The 18,060-nt window shown below is 41.4% G+C and overlaps 1 protein-coding gene across 2 annotated transcripts in view; it reads left to right on the forward strand.

The window, feature by feature from the left end:
* PRKD1 (protein kinase D1) overlaps nt 1–18,060 on the forward strand; it is a 558,208-nt gene that overhangs the window by 344,290 nt on the left and 195,858 nt on the right. For both annotated transcript variants that reach the window (XM_029599009.1, XM_029599010.1), the window contains exons 3-4: nt 2,080–2,211; nt 6,857–7,017. In XM_029599009.1, the coding sequence (XP_029454869.1) occupies nt 2,080–2,211; nt 6,857–7,017 (293 nt within the window). The remainder of the gene's footprint in view (nt 1–2,079; nt 2,212–6,856; nt 7,018–18,060) is intronic.

The raw sequence follows: 18,060 nt of genomic DNA on the forward strand, positions 1-18,060 counted from the left end.
CCCCACACTCACCCCAAGTTTCTACCAAAAATGTTTTTGGCATTGCCTTTGAATTAAGCCATTGTTTTGCCCATGTTCTTACCAAAATATCATGCACATGAAGGGGAGAAGGCCCTGGAGTGTAAAAGCACTTTGACGTATTATCTGACAAGAACTCAACCACACCATCAGACTTCTCAACATTTTGTCTTTTATGACTCTAACAGACTGGGAATAGCTGTTGCCAAATGCATGTTGTCCAACTGGCTAGCAGACTGTATTACACATTATTATGCTCTGGCTGACCTCCAGATCACGGACTCTGTCAAGGCTCATTAGGAAAGAGCCATGGTTACCTAAGTGGCTCACCTAAGAGTCATGTCCACAGAAGACATTTGAACAGCTGCAATCTGGTCGTCCATTCACACCTTCACTTCCCATTCCTGTGTGACAGATCCTATGGTCACGTCACCAGTAAGACCTGGGTAACCCTTTAGTTTAGTCAATAAAAGTTCAGGTTAGTGTGAGGGGGAGGTTACCATTCAAATGCAGCCCCTGCCTTTGAAGGTTATAGAGTGGCCACCCCCTTGAGAGTCTATATAGCATCTCTCCACAGAGAACTAGGGAAGCAGTCCCTTTAGGTTTTCAAAGACTTCAGAGGTGTAGAGGAGCTTTTGCATTTATATTTTCAGGCTCAGTCAATGGAAGCAGGCTAACCCAGCCTGGGGATACTGACCAGGGTCAGGAGGGTTTTCCTTCCAGTGTACTCCCTAGCCAGTTGGAATATCCCTCAGGGTTGTTTTCAGGCATTTCAGATTTTTGTGGTAGGAGCCTTGCAAGATATCTGGGCCTTCTTGGGCATAGGGATTGGAGAACCCTGTGTTTGGGATGCCCAGGTATAGAGAAGACCTGCTCCTGAAGTGGTCGTGTCCTGCTGCAAGGAACAACTCAGGTAATATCAGTTTTTGCCAAATAATCTCTTAACATTTTTATCAGATTGGAAGGGGGATTTTAACCAGTCTAAAGAAATCCTGCCCAACTGGAAGTTCCACTTTCCTAATCTAAGAGCATGGATGTTTTCCTGGCCCTGATATGTGAGTCCTGTACAGATAGAAGGAAGAGACGCTAAGAAAACAAGAGAATTCTGTGGTGCTGCAGTTTGAGTTATTCTGCCATTCATCACTGTTGTTTGAACAGTAAAGACTTTAATTTTGGACACTAACACAGTGACATCAGCATCTTTATCTGGGACACAGAAAGAGAAGTAACCCCTCTCCCAGGGATAACCAAGAGGAAGTTAGCCACCCCTGCACTGAGATCCAAAAGGACATCTTTTCCCCCTAGCCAAAAGGATTCACACATGGGGAAAGGGCATCAGAGAAGAGCTAATCAAGCTTTCTGCCCCAAAGAACTTACAAATTCTTTTATGGCCCCACCCATGCAGGATAAGCACACGGGGGTGTGATTACATCTGTCTGGATAATCTGTCAAGAAGTGACAGTAACTTTGGGCAAGCAGTCTCAGCTTCCAGTAGTTCACTCTCCATGGGGGGGGGGGGGGGGGTAGGTTGCTTTTCCAGTAAGTGCTCCACTGCAACATTCTGCTTGGGATTCTCCATGTGTCATGGCTAATTCAGCTCTGTTTGTCGACTGAGAAAGCAAGTTTATTTATTGTAAACAGGGTTCTCCAAAGACAGCAGGATGAGTTAGCCATGCTTAATACCTGCTTACCTCCCTGGAGAGTCAACTACCTAGCTTAAGCTTAGCTCTACAATCAGTTGAGGGGCTCATGAGACAGCGTGAGCATGGGAACTTCATGCATGCTCAGTAGCACCATATCTACTGAGCTAGAGAGATGAGTCTGTTCGGCACCATCAAATGATATAATCTATGTGTCATGACTAATTCATTCTACTGTCTATGGACAACCCTGTTTATGGTAAACAAACTTTCTGTAACTCCTTGTCACTAGTGACCATACATGTACTGGGGGAAAATCAGATTTTGAAGTGGCCTTTGAAGCAGGGGGAGGGACAGTGAGTGAGATAATCTAACTTTTGACTGGAGAGATATCATTGTTTCCTTCTTAATATATTTGTAGCTTCTGCCACATTTGAAGATTTCCAAATCCGACCACATGCTCTGTTTGTCCACTCATATCGAGCTCCAGCCTTCTGTGATCACTGTGGAGAGATGTTGTGGGGTCTGGTGCGCCAGGGGCTGAAATGTGAGGGTAAGTCCAGCTTTCAGTAGACTGGGGCACTGTCCTGGTTACTTGTTCTCTCTAAACTTTAGGAATATAGATATTTACAATTTAAAATTGTTTTTTCTATGTATATATTTTTACTTTTAAAGATTTTACCTCAGTTATATCAGGGTCAATGGGCATGACAAAGGCCAGAAAGCTACAGAGACACCATTGGAGATAGAGTCAGGAAACGGGCAAGGGATATTTACTTTCTGGTTGCTAGGTTAGTTAGACGTGCCCTCAGAAAGTTCCATTGGTTTAGTACAGGATCTGCCTTGATCTGTTATGATATTTAAAAAAAGCAACAACACATCTTTGCAGATACAACAGACTCCTGAGATATGTTACCTGAAACGTCTGCTCATCTGGCATTGGTCCTGCTCTGTAGCCATATTCTACAACCCTGGTCCAGTTTTTCTGCTCCATTCTTTTCTCAACAGTTCTCGATCCTGAGGCTGCTCCAGTGTTAGAGCTGCATGCCTTTTCTCAACCTTCATCTGGCCATCCAGATAAATTTTCTGCTAACATATCATTCGCCAGCAATCAGACATACCCTGACAGCTTGTACCAGCCCAAACCAGAGGATGAGCCGGGATGGAACAGGTGACTAGGATGCCTAACACTTTGAAAGATGTAATAAATGCCATTCGAGCAATGCAGGCCCAGCTACACATGCTGAAGCAGAAGGTCAGAAGATGACAGGAAACTTAGGAGGGCCCCAATCCCAGCAGTCGATCAGAAGCAATGTCAGGTCCTCTAGGTGGATGTAGACCCCAGCTTTGCTGATGCTAGAGTCTCCATTCCAAATCAGTCAGGCTCTAGTTCCTGATGCTAATCTTGTGCAGAATCCCACTAGTTTCTGACATTCCAGAGATGTTCCCTTTGGGGTTCTTGACTTCAGAAACATTCCCTCTGGTGAGGGTGCCCAGCTCCAGAGACTTTCATGCTGTGGTGTGTGGGGAGAGGGGGGGGGGGCTAAGCTCCAGAGATTTTTCATGTGGGGGATGGTGGGTCCAGCTCCATGGACTGCAAGAATTTAATTTCAAGCTGATTATGGACTTATGGTACATCTGAGGATGACTACATTATCTAGTTGATTAGAAGGGCTATAATTCAGAAGACTGTAGTTGGAAGCTAGTCCAGACCACTAATATGGATAACCTGCTCTGATGCTTGATAAAGAACATCCATCTGAACCAGGCCATAAGGCTCCAGAAGGGGCCCGCAGGAGTGGGAAGGTATACTGTTAGCGTCGATGGGGCAAGAACTAACAACCTTAGAAGACAGAAGCCAGAAAGATGCCAAGGTGCCACAAGAGATACAGAGTCAGAGAAAGGCCAGGGAATATTTACCTTCTGGATGTCATGTAGTAAGAGACACGCTCAGAAAGCCCATTTGTTCAGCACAGGGTATGCTGCAATTGGTGATAGTATATAAGACGAGCCACAGAGACACACCTTTGTTGGTAAAACAGACTACTGAGATATGTTTCCTGAAACCTCTGCTGGCTTTATTTGTGCTTTGCAACCAGCTCTACAGTCCTATTCCATTGTTCCTGCTGCGTGCTTTTCTTCTGAGACCCAGATCCTGAGCCTAGATGCCTCCCTAGTTAGGCATGTATTTTTGACCTTGGCTCAACTTTCATTTGAACATCCAGCCTTTTCTACTATTTGGAGTAACTGGATGTACCCTGACAAGCTAGTGCATATGCATTTCGGTATAGTCCTTTTTTTTTTTTTTTTTGGAAAGCTATGAAACAAAGCTCCCCACTGTTAATGACACTCACTCCTGCTCTCTCTCATTCTTCCTTTTGAAGTAGCATACAGTTGTTTCTTTGGCTCATCAATGATTCCTACAGAAGGAATAAGAGTCTGCTTAACTGATGGCATTCTGGCTTGTGTTTCTGCATTACTTTTACACAATAAAGCAAAGTCAAGTATCAGCAGGAGACTGTTCCTGTTTGAGGGTTCACTTTCTTTAGACTGTTCTAAGAAATATGTGGATTTTCATTAATAATCGATTTGTCAGACAAGCTTCCATGTCACACCTTAAGCAATACTCTAAAAATAACATTAGCATTCATGTTTTCAAAATACTTTCTGGAAGTTTAGTGATTTTTGTGTTATGGTTAATGAGTCCATGATGTTGACATGAAGTGAATAATTTAAGTGATGGACAATGGCATGTGAGTTATGCCATGATAAGCAGTTGCCAGTTTAGGTTTGCAAGAGTATATGGTGAAGACAATTAGGGATGTTTGTTTTGGTCATTTATTTGTTTTGCAGGTCACCTCCGTATGTTTGGTTCAAATGAAAAATACAATTTTGTTTATTTGTTTCATTTGTTTCCCATTAAAGTCAATAGGGAAAGCAATGCTGCCCATTTTGAGCTTCAAAATTGGGGTTTTAATGATCAGTTCTAATGACTTCATCTGAAAGGGGAATAGAACTCCAAAGCATCAAGACAAAGTAGTACCAAAAGTGGCATGAATAACTTAAAGCACTGTAAAGGGGAAAAAGGTAACAACAGTGGTAGGGATTCTCCAAGGCACTGTGAGAAGAGCAAAGCAGCAGGAAACATGGCAAAAACACCCAAAGGTTTTGAAAGAGGGCACCGATATCAATGGCATGAACCCCCAAAGTAACATGAAAAGGGTAAGATGGCACCACAAGTGGCATGAGCATCCTAAGGCACAATGAAGAGGGGAGCGATGCAGAAAAGGTGGCATAAAAAAATCCCAGACATTGATGGAGGGACAAAGGAGCACAAAGAATGGTATGAAGACTCCAAGACACCACGAGAGGTGCAAATCAGCCACCCACAGTGGCAAGAACCACCCCAAACTATAAAGTGTGATTATGGCAGCAAGACTGAGCGGCAGATAGACCTTCAAGGTGGTACATTAGGAGAGCAGAAGCAAGAACACCCCAAAATGGTACATTGGGATGGCAGCAAGGCAGAGCGGCAGCAACACTCCTCAAGGTGTAGCATCAGGGCATGTCTGGCATCAAGAGCCCCCCTTGTGCAGCGTCAGGAGCAGGGCAGAAAGGTGGAGTGGCAGCAAGATCCACAAGGTGGTACATCAGGGTGGCAGCAAGATCCACAAGGGGCATGGATGATGGTGGCAAGGCCTTCAAGGTGTAGCATAAGGGGTGTAGTGGCAGCTAGATCCCAAGATGTAGCACAGAGGGATAGCAGCAAGGAAGAGCAGCAGCAAGACCCTGGAGGCGCAGGGAATGGGTAAGTGAATACCTTGCTCCCAGATGGAGTTTCTAAGAGTCCAGGAAGTGTGGGAGTCCAAGGGGAGAGAGAGCCCAGGACATAGATGTTGTGGGTGGGTTAAGGGAGGGGGTGTGGGGGAGACGGCAGGAGAGAGCCTGATTTTAAAAGTAAAAAACAATGGGGAAGGGTGACCAGAGGACCCTGCTGCATACTTTGAACATTTAGGGGGGGGGGGGGGTAGGGGGTGTACAGCCTAGCAGGGCTATTTATGACATTCTGGGGGAAAGGCATGGGATGAAACCATTGGGCCCGCACAGCACTTTTTATTTTATGCTAGATACTTCACAAATTATCCAGCTAAATGGCAAGTTTTAAAAAAATATTTGTCACTTATCCAGCTAGATTTTAGCCGGCTAAGTTATTAACCAGTTACAGTTTTCCTAGTTAAGCAATTTCTTTGCTGAAAATGTAAAAAAAAGTACAATAAACAGATAAAAGAAAAAGAAAACCGATCATGGAAATAAAAGGGGCACAACTTAAATCATTTTACAAAGGGTGCATTACATCTTCACTTGGTGTCTAGTTGGAAAATTTTCATTTGCATTTTTCCTGTTTCTTTTTTCTTAGTGAATTGGTCCTGGAAGAATTCCTACTGTATACCCTTTCATTACCTTCTCAAGAATGTCTTGATAATTTGTTATAATTTAAATATAAAATAAAAATAATAAAATAACTACTAAGCTTTAGGATTGATTTTTGGCCCCATAAGAACAAGCTTATAAAATACATATCAGGCTTATACCTTCTTCCTTCGATTGTTGCTTTTTCTGCCTTCATTGGAAAATGTTTCCATGTATTATAAGTCTGCATATCATTCTGAGGTTTGTGCATTTTGGAGGGTGTTTTCAGCAAATTAACATTTTATTCCTCCACACTACACGGAGAACAATTTTCAAGCCATTTTACACATGAATTGACGGTCTACAAATTTCCTTCCCTCAGTACAGCTAACACGTACTTTTAGTTGCATGTAGGGAAGGTGTTCCCTGGGATGTGTTTTGGGTGCATAAGTTATATTTTCAAGCCTACATACATTATATTTCCTTATAAAATCTACCCATTTAACAAGGTGCAAAAAATGCGGGTACTTTATACTCAGCAAATTTCCCAAGAGAGAATGCATGTATACCTTCTCTTTGAAACTTGATTTAAAGTCATTGGGTAAAAAATACCTATGGACAGTTTGAAAATTGCCCCCATGATGACTAAGCATTGGTCTTTATTCAGTCTGTATACTATCTCGTGCTACCTGACCTTACTGGACTTTGCATGAGATGTAAGCCAGTTTTTTTGAAGTCTTGGTTGTTTTCAGTGAGTTTTTATGAGTCTTTTCCTTTCTCTTTTCTAGGATGTGGGCTAAACTACCATAAGAGATGTGCATTTAAAATCCCTAATAACTGCAGTGGGATACGAAAGAGACGACTGTCAAATGTTTCCTTAACAGGACTCACTAGTGTGCGAACTGTTTCGGCAGAACTGTCACCAAGCGTCCCGGACGACTCTCTTCTGGTATAGCGTTCTTTCTGAATTTTCCAATTATATTACAGAAAGAAAGATACTGTTTCACATTGCTGTTGGGTTATACCAAATAGTAAAAATGGAAAGGATGAAAGCTTAGCAAGGTTTTTTTTTCTTGCCTCAGGCTTTCCTAAGACTGGCTGGAGACTCTCATCATTTATTTATTTTTTTATTTATTTAAAATCTTTTCTATACCGTTGCTAAGTTAAATACCATCGCAACGGTTTACATGTAGGCACATATTTAATATAGGGTAAAAGTGTACTATAGTACATTCTAACAGGTGCCGTCAAAGGTTCAGTTACAATATATTATTAGACAAAATAATTTTTAGAGGAGTGGGTCATGACTGAGTGTACCGAAGGTATTTTCACGGGTAAATTTATCATACATGGTGTTATCAATATGCTTATTGTGATATGTAGTTCAGGGACTACTCTACTGTACCGTCCTAAGTACTGTGTTTCGGTGCTTATCTGCCTATTCCTGAATAATTTCTATTCTCCCGTCTCTTTGTAAAATGCTTGTTTAAAAAGCCATGTTTTTAAACTTTTCTTAAATGCCTTGAGATCACTTTGAGATCACTTTCTTAAATGCCTTGAGATCATTGGCTTTTTCCCGTGTCTTACCTCCTACATTGCTGTCTTCCTTTACTTGATGCTAATTGGTGCCCTTTCTCATGCTGTTTTATTATTACGAATCATATAGCAATTGTATTCTATGATTTTGTTTAGAAGAACTTATTTATTCCTATAGAACAGTTCTCTACCTAGTCCTTAGGACACACACAGTCAGAATTTTCAAGATATGCACAATGAATATGCATGAGATAGATAGGAATGCACTGCCTCCATTATTTGCAAATCTGTGTCATGCATTTTCATTGTGGATATCCTGAATGAACTGGCTAGATGTGTCTTGAGGACTAGGTTGTGAATCACTGCTTTAGAAGTTGCTAGTTATGGTGTTTTAGGGTGTTAAGAAATTGAATTTATAGACTTGTTTTAATTGGGTTATTTGTTTTTTGTCTGTTTTCTAGAAATGTATTCTCACTGAATGTACTGATATGTTTATTGAAATATGTTTGTGGAACTGTTTTTATATTTGTACCACTTCTTGAGCACCAGTACGGTAAGATATGTAAAAAGTGTTATGTTATGATGATCTTGCAATACGATCAGTACTACCAAGATAATAGTTTGAGTGTTGACTGGGGAAGAATCATGTGGGTGTTTGTCCCCTGTTGGGAGGTAGTACAAATTTGGCTGTCCAGTATTATCAAAATGTTGGGTGCTTCCATGGTGTGTTTGATTTATGCATTTTGCTTCTATGCTATGCCATGCTATAACATCATTGGGCAGAATATCCCTGTGAGGGAATCTATAAGAAACTCCCTTGGACTACCTTAACGGACCGGGCACAGCTCTCTCAGCCAGTCCTCCTTCAGATCCAAACCCACAAGGAATTCTGGATGAAGGGAGGAGCTCCTCACCAGAGTATAAGAACTCAGGGCCTAGAAGGGTTAGACAGGCCCTGGGGAACAGGCAGGAACTCAGCCTATGCAAAGACCTGCTATGTTTGATCTCTGTGTGCTACCTGAACTTAAGGTGAGCTGCATTCTTTGTTTGATTTTGCTTTTCACTGTAAATAAATTGCACATAAAGGAAACAGCTAGAGTCTGCCTCCTTATTGCTCCTGGCTTTTTCCCAAGCCGCCATCGCCCAAATTACCAGAATCTCAATTCTCCCTTTTTGCCAGACAGAAGACCCCCATCTGTATCATATACAGTAAATTTGTAATTCAGGTATTCTGACATTATTAATTTAATCTGAATTCTTATATATGATAACTTTAATAGTGGATTATTCTATTCGGGTAGATCTTAACCAGTTTCTCATAGTGCCTTTTGCTCTAAAATAGAATGATGGCTTTTTCTATTACAGTGCTAATCAGTGTGCATCCTATATTCTATTAGAATGACATTCAACACCTCCCATAATGTCTGAACTAGAGCAGAAATGTGAGTGATTGATTGTATCAGATCTGTCTGATAGGAAATTCTCTGGTTCATGAGCTCTGTGTTAAATTATTTGTTTATTTTCTATTTTAAACTTTAGAATTTTTGATTCAGTTAAAGTACAAGCACTATTAAAGACAGTTTTCAATAATTTAGTCAATAATTTAAAAAATATCAATACCTCTTCAATTTCTGATTTTTATTTCCGTATTAAAAATAAATATTTGTTCAGAGGTTTTGAAAATTTAGAATTCAAGACGACATAATACAAGTATATGAACATAAGATACGTTATTCTGAGTTAAACCAGTATCCTGTTCAAATGGTGAGTCAAACCAGTATCCTGTTTCAATGGTGGCTAATCCGTGTCACTTGTAACAAGTACCCAACAGCATCATAAGAATATAACAATATAAGATATTCCATACTGAGTCAGACTAACGGTCCAGCAAGCCCAGTATCCTGGAAAGGAATATGACGAGTAAGGTAATCAAATTGCAGATGATACAAAATTATTCAGAGTTGTTAAATCACAAGCGGATTGTGGTAAATTTCAGGAGGACCTTATGAGACTGGAAAATCGGGCATCCAAATGGCAGCTGAAATGTAATGTAGATAAGTGCAAGGTGATGCATATAGGGAAAAATAACCCATGCTATAGTGCTGTGTAACCACTGAGTGATACAGAGGCATTATGACATCCTCTGTTTTATTTGCCATTCCCTTCCTGATAATTCCTAACATTCTGGTTTTTTTGACAACCACAGCACACTGAGCCCAGCATATCCTGTTGTTTATTCACCGCTCCCAGAAGCACAGATGACCCTTATCAATTAGAAAATGGGGATATAGGATCTGCAGTATGAGGGGGATATGGGGAGATGAAATGGGTCTGGTGATCTCAGTCTTCCATGCCTTACATATTTAGCCAACTCCTCCACCTCCATCCCTACTTAGAATGTTGATCTGTTTAAAATGTTCATCTGTGTATCAAAACAGTCTTAATATTGCAAAGATATGACTCATAAATACATAAATGGTGGTCTTAAGAAGCCTAGGGTATGCTCTTAAAAATTACAAGTACAAAAATCTAAGCAAAAAAATCATCTGTTTTGGAAAAAATGGTTAAGAAATCTAGGAGTAAGACCAAAATTGAGAAGAAGAGAACTAATGAACTAAAAATTTAGGGATAGATTTTAAAAGAAGCGAGCGTGACCTTACATGTACACGCGCTACCTGGCGCGCGCACATGTACGCCCGATTTTATAACATGCGCGTGCATGTTATAAAATCGGGGGTCGGAGCACGCAAGGGGGTGCACAATTATGCACCTTGAGGCGCACCGAGCCACGCTGCCTTCCTCCGGTCCCTCCTAGGCTGCTCCGAAATCGGAGCAGCCTGGAAAGGAACTTCCCTTCCTCCTAACCTGACCTTCCCACCCCTTCCCCTAACCTTTCCTCTCTCTAGCCCTACTCTAACCCCCCCACCCCCCCCCCAACATTTTTAGTTTACCTTTTGTGCCTGCCGGCGGGCGATCCCAAGCACAGCGGCAAATGGCCGCTGTGCCTGGAGCCTCTGATCCCACCCCGTCCCCGCTCCTTTAGTAAAGCCCCGGGACTTACACGTGTCTTGGGGCTTTACGCGCGTCGCCAGGCCTTTTGAAAATAGGTCCGGCACGCGTAACCTTTTTAAAATCCAGCCCTTAATATTTTGAAGATGGAGGGTTATGCTGTTCCTGTCTGTTAATTCGTGTTTGACTCTAGGAAGTTGTAATCAACTCGTTTATGTCAAGATATTTACTCTCCCCTCATTATGTATGAATTTCCATCTCACTTTTTTTTTTTTTTTTTTAAATAGCTAGTCTGTAGAGATTTGCTGAAATTCATCCCATTTAAAATATATTTTTAAAAAGATGAACACTAAAAATTGCAAAGATGGAAGCCATCGGCAAGAACAAGTAATCATTGTCATGTTTGCTTCCTAATTAAAATGTTACACTGATTGAACTTGACAGAGATGAAATCGCTTTATTGCAAGTGGCATATTGACATAGCCTTGGTGTTACATGTAGTACTATGAACCCCAATTATGTACTGATGATGGTACTAATTATCTTTTCCCTTGAGCAGCTTAACAGCATTGGTGTAAACGTTTGCATATATTTTAAAAAAAAAATTATGAAAAGAAAAGCAGAAACCTAGTGAAATAGACGTGTGATAAAAAATTTTCATTTTTATTGAAGTGTTTTTGCTTCAGTGTTCCTTCAACATTATGCTAAATTGTTAAAAGAGAGGGATTTTACAGCAGGGTGAGCAAAGCCTTTGCAAGAGCATCGGCTGGAAAATTTGTGATTGCCAGTGCATGCAAATGCGAAACAGGTTCACATTGCTCCAAGTCATATTGCTAGCACAAAAGGCACATTGCTTTAAGAAGGGGTAAATTGGATCTCAAGGAAACTGGGATAGCAGCTTATGCAAGATCTGGAAACAATCTCACAGTTTGCCCTGGAGAACGTTTTCATTCTGCTAAAAAAAAAAAAAAAAAAAAAGTCTGTGTGTGAAAATGAGACGCTCTGGTCCTGTGTGTTTGACTTGTGGGCTGTCTGGATAGAATTCTCTGTTTACCCTGTTTCTTGCTTATCATTGAGAATAGGTTGCTACATCCAGGCAATGTTTCCTGCGGGTGACATCACCAGGCAGTGGATGATGTCATCATGAACAGGCCTGGAGGTGAACTGACTGAAAACTGGTCCTTTGCATTGACTATGGGGATTAGAATAAATACTCCTAATTAGGGAGTTGAGGAGATTTGTTTGCAGTCCAATGACTAAAAGCTATTTCAAAAGGAAATGGGGGTAATAGAAAGAGGTATGGTTAGATTAGGCTGTATTCAGTAGGTGAATTTTTAGCAGGGAGATGGTAGAATAATGGTATTATTTTTATCTGAAAAAGAGGAAGTTCCTCTTTTCTAATAGGGAAAATAAGCAGCTCAGGATCTGATCGAGAATATTTAGGTGAAAAGAAACACAAGGAACCCCAACACTGAATTTTACTGGATGATTTTGTGCATTTTTATTGTTTTCTTTGCTATCTTTGTTTTATTCTTTGCAAGCTGAAAGCCTAGCTATTCGAGCAGTAGCACAAACTGACATGTGACTGGTAGTTTAGCTTCTTGCATTGTTATACAGGTTTTCTGCAGATATGTAATATGCACAGGCATGCAGTAGGCTCTTTCCTGTTCATGAGATTGGTGTCGGATGCAATGTTATTTTCAAAATGAAAATATTTTTACACCAGTGGTAATAAGTTGTCCAGATTTTTCTCGGAATACAACATGAGAGATTTATTTTTTTAAGCAACTGTCTTAAATTGTTCATTTGGTAAAAAAAAAACGTCACTTTGGAAAAGTGAAACCTTTGTATTACCCATGTGTGGCTGCTCCTTCACTGATTGATAAGATCTGTTTAGCTGGGTTAGAAATGAAAAATGCATTTTAACACTTGGTTCCTATAAAAAAAAAAAAAAAAATTCTTTGATCCAAGGGTATTGTATTGTTGGATGACTGAGTGAGAGCATTATTTTATTTTAAAGTGTTTCTTAAGGATAGCCTATTTCTCAGGTCATTAGAACCTTAGAGCAGTGGTTCTCAACCTTTGTTTGGCTGGGATACACCTGACAGATGGTTCTCATATGCGTGACACACTGAACATGTGACCTTCATGGGGCTAAATGTAAACATGCACTCTGCATCCACAGGAATCCCCTCAACCCCCAGCAATGAGTGCAGAGCAGATCTAGGGCATTACCCTGTACAACTCACCATACAATAAAGATATTCTGGTTCTGATGACATCTCAGTAAAAGCAAAACAAACTCCCTTTACTACCAGGCACAATAGCCTTCCTTATGAAAAGACAGTAATTTACCACTAATGCATATCCTATTGAGAAAACACAACATAAGATTGATACAAATGCCTACATGCTAGTAAAATACCACACCTCGGTCACACACCCAGAAATGACCTTCACCAACTACAGAAAAACCACAAATTATAAATATGGAGTCAGAAACTGGAATGGAAAACCAAAAAAGCCACTCTGCATGCAGTGCGAGCCTAGAGAAATGGAAAGAGAAATATAGCACTTAACAGACTCTCAGGATTTGCAATAATGCACTCAAACTAACCCGCACAAAGTTACACCTGTATTATGGAACGCACTCAAACAATAACAACTATTAAACCAGGCCCTAAACACTAATACATTTCCTATTGACCCGATTGGAAGCCCCGCCCCGGGCAGCAACAACTGTTGAAAGGCGCCTTGCCACCGGCGCCCTCGAACTGAGTGCCCACCCACCATCCTCGGGGCCCCTGCAGCTCTTCACAATCACCATGAGAAAAAAAAGGAAAAAACACCCGAGAAGACCTCAAAATAAAGTTTGTATTTAGTCAATGGAATAAACCTCCTTAAGAATTAGAAATTGAAAAACGCAAAAGCAGAACAGCAAAAGACGTTATTATTTGGGGGTAGAGAAGGTACTTTCTGATTATTTCATTGTTTAGTTTTGTCTGTTTTAGTGCGCATTAAGATGGCGTAAATGAAAGAAATGTCATTGCTTCCCTGATATTTAAATCAAAACAAAACATAACAGCATGTCCCTAGTGAATGTGAGCTGAAGCGTCTGAAGAAAAGAGGTTCCCAATGCCGTTAGCAAAACCCCCTCGCTAACTGACTTGGTAGAGAGGGGTAGGGGAAGGAGATGGAGGAGGCATTCACTACCTGCTAGCGGAGCTGGTCTCACTGACTGCAAGGTGGTGATGAAAAAAAGCCTCATGTAGCGACCTGGAGCTTGCAAGAAGTACAGGGAAGACAGAAGGGGGATGTGTCTTTCTGGTCCATGAATCACTTTGGGGGTAATTTCAAGAGTGGCTGAATAAGGGCAGAGTCTGTGGGCACATCTTACTGGCAGACTCTGCACTATTTTCAAAGTGAACACATGCATGTAGACATGCCTGTCCATTCACTTTGACAATTACCCAAGGAAGAAAAAAAGTTCCCCATACATTTCCTGCCATTAAAGCCCTCCCAACCTCCCCAAGACTCACCCCAAGTCCCTAGTGGTCCAGCAGGGGGCCCAGGAGCAACCTCCCACTCCCGGGCCATCGGCTGCCAGTAATCAAAATGGTGCCGGCATTCTTTTGCCCTTACCATGTGACAGGGGCTACCAGTGCCATTGGCCGGCCCCTGTCACATGGTAAGGGCAAAGGGCTGCTGGCACCATTTTGATTACAGGCAGCCGACCGCCCGGGATCGGGAGATCACACCCAGGCCTCCCCGCTGGACTACCAAGGGCTTCCGGTACATCTTGGAGGGGTCCAGAAGGGAGGGAGGGATTGAACAGGGAAGGCAGCTATGGGGGGAGGGAAGGGGGAGGGATTGAACAGGGAAGGCAGCCATGGGGGGAGGGATTTACTGGCAGCTGGTGGCCCGGCAGTGGGAGATCGCTCCTAAGTCCTCCGCTGGACCACCACGGACTATCGGTGAGTTTTGGGGGGGTCGGGATGGTGGAGTGGTATCCACAAATACCGTAATATGCGTGTATAAGTTGAGCCAACATTTTTGTGTCTTTAGCATAAATTTGTCAACTTATACATGAGTATATACAGTAGATGGACATGATTTAATGGGACACAGCCAGCATGGATTTCCCCAAGGGAAGTTTTGCCTCACAAATCTTCTACTTTTTTTTGAAGAGGTGAATAAGCGTGTGGATAAATGTGAACCGGTAGATGTGGTGTATTTGGATTTTGAGAAGGCGTTTGACAAAAACCTTCATGAGAGGCTTCTCAGAAAACTAAAAAGTCATGGGATAGGAGGAGATGTTCTTTTGTGGACTGCAAACTGGTTAAAAGAAAGGAAACAGAGAATAGGATTAAATGGTCTGTTTTTACACTGGAAAAAGTAAACAGTGTGCCTCTGTACTCTGACCGATTATTTTTAATATATTTATAAATGATCTGGAAAGAGGTACAGCAAGTGAGGTGATCAAATTTGCAGATGACACAAAATTATTCAGAGTAGTTAAATCATAAGCTAATTGTGATAAATTGCAGGACCACCTTGCAAGACTGGAAGATTGGGCAGCCATATGGCAGATGTGTATAAGTGCAAGGTGATGCATATAGGGAAAAATAACCCATGCTGTTAGCTACACAATGTTAAGTTCCATTTTAGGAGTCACCGCCCAGGAAAAAGATGTGGGTGTCATAGTTGATATTACATTGAAATCGTCAGCTCAGTGTGCTGAGGCGGTCAAAAAAGAAAACAGAATGTTAGAAATTATTAGGAAGAAAATGTCAAATAAAATGGAGGATGCATTAATGCCTCTGTATTGCTCAATGGTTAGACTGCACCTTGAATACCATGTGCAATTTTGGTCACCACATTTCAAAAACGGTATATTTGCACTGTAGAAAATACAGAGAAGGGCAACCAAAATGATAAAGGGCATGTAACGGCTCCCTATAAGGAAAGGCTGAAGAAGTTAGGGCTGGTCAGCTTAGAGAAGAGACGGTTGAGGAGGGATATGATAAGAGGTCTGCAAAATCATGAAAGGACTTAAACAAATAAATGTGAAACAGTTATTTACTCTTTTGGATAATAAAGGACTAGAGGGCACTCCATGAAATTAGCAAGTAGCACATTTAAAACAGTTCTTTTTCACTCAACGCACAATTAAGCTCTAGAATTTGTGGCCAGAGGATGTGTTTAAGGCAGCTAGTGTTGCTTTGTTTTAAAAAGGGTTGAAGAAGTCCATAAACTGCTATTAATTTATAGAGAATAGCCACTGCTTTTTGCTGGCATTAGTAGACTGGCTTCTGTTTAATGTTTGGTACTTGCCAGATACTTGTGATTTGGATTGGCCACTGTTGGAAACAGGAACTGGGCTTGATGGAGCATTGGTTTGACCCAGTTGGCATATCTTATGTTCTTATTGTGTATAGCTGCTTCATACTCTTTCCAAGTGCATGCACCTTGCATCTTTCTTCTCCTTCCTCCGGCATGCTGCTCTAGGGACTTTTCTTTCTTTTTACTATTGGGAAGATTAGGGACCAGGTGCTGTCTAATCAGGGCCTTTTAGATGGGAAGAATGAATTTCTATGACAGTTGTTTTATACTGAAAATTTGTTGTCCTCCATCTTTGCTGCTTTATTTTGTATTTTACATAGCACTGTTATGGCTATAAACCCTGCAGCAGAATATTATCTAAGGCCTTTCAGAAGCTTTAGGCACATCACCTCTTGAATGCAACAGAATGAAAGAAGCAGAATATTATGTATGTTGATTTTTGTTTAGTCAAATTACTGGTTGAATGAAGTTCAAACAAGGAAAATGGAGCGGGCAGTATTGAGGGCTCATTTCATGTTTGTATTCCATTTTCTACCTCTTTTGCACTTGTTAATGTAGAAGTTATTGTGCTGACTACAAAGTAATATTTTTTTTCTTCTTCTTCTGTATCCTGCTTTTCTCTTCTTTCATGTCTTGCCTCAGTCTCCTGTCAACCCTGGCTATGAGGTATGTACTATGCTTTGTCTGCTAACTAGCAAGCTGTCTGTGAGAAGCTTGTCTTGCGTGCTGTATACTGGTAATACAGCCCTTGAAGATACTGATAACATATCTGATACAGTCCTTCAAGATACTGATAACATAAAGTATATAGCAAGTTCGCTTTCCGTAAACTGTGGTCTCCATAAACAGCAGAATGAATTAGCCATGACAATGCTGAACAAACTGTCCTCTCTTAGCTCATAGAGCCTTTGCTCTACTGAGCATGTGTGAAAGTTCTCACATGAGCTCTGCCTCGTGTACCCCTCAGTCGGTTTTCAATCTAAGTTTTAGTTTGGTAGTCAACTTTACAGGGAGGCGGGTAGATATTAAGCATGGCTAATTTATCCTACTATCTATGGAGAACACCGTTTATGGTAAGCATTACTTTTCTCCTTTAACAAGCAGGGTGAATTAGCCAGCACACGTGGAGAGTCCCATGCTGAGGATTGCAGAGTAGCACTTACTAAAAAAGCAACTCAGACTCTACCATGGAGACTGGACTACTTGGTGAAAAGGCTGCACAAAGCTGCTTCTTGATAGATTGTCCAGAGAGTAATGGGACATGAAGGTGTGAGCTGACTTGCAGCTTTGCAGATGTCCTCGTTAGGCACAGTTTGTAAATGAGCCACTGATGTAGCCATGGCTCTCACTTAATGAGCCTTACTAGTCTGATCTGGAGGCCAACGAGAGCATACCAGTGTGTGATAGTCTGCCAGCCAGATGGACAGAGTGTACTTGGCAACTGCTATGCTCAAATGGCTAACATCATAAGAGAAGAATTGCGAGACCTGATGATGTGGCTGAGTGCTCTTTCAATAGTTAGCCAAGGCTCTCTTACAGTCCAAGGAATGAAGGACTTTTCTCCTTCAGGTGTGGCCTTATTTTTATGAAAAGCTGACACCACTTTTGGCAGACATGGAATGAATGTGGAACATCACTCTGTTGTGGAGAAATTGCATACAAGAAGAGAAATGCACAACACCTGAAGCTCACTTATTCTCCTAGCCAGCGTGATCGGTAGGTTAGAGAGACCATATGAACTGCCACAGTCCCTGGCTGTCATCTGATTTGTCAGCACCAACTGATAAGCTAGGATTTTGAGGCAGCATGCTTGATCTGTTAGGAAAAATGTTTTTTCCTCTAACAAGTCTATCCATGCCCCAATAAACTAGATTTTCTTGGATAGAAATAGGTTCTTTTTTTTTTTTCCAAAATTTATGATGAAACACAATAACTGAATAAGTTGGATTGGCTTCTGCAGAAAGTTAAACACCCTCACTTAGGAAGTACTTGTGTTGTGTCCGTCGGTTCCCGACGCCCTCTCTCCACCCTCCTTACCTCTTTGGCGCCTCCCTCTTTGCCTGCGGGAAGATTGGCTGCCGTGGTGTCTTCTGCCGAAGTCCTC

This window comes from Rhinatrema bivittatum, chromosome 4 (genome assembly GCF_901001135.1).
Source record: "Rhinatrema bivittatum chromosome 4, aRhiBiv1.1, whole genome shotgun sequence".
Classification (NCBI taxonomy): Eukaryota; Metazoa; Chordata; class Amphibia; order Gymnophiona; family Rhinatrematidae; genus Rhinatrema; species Rhinatrema bivittatum.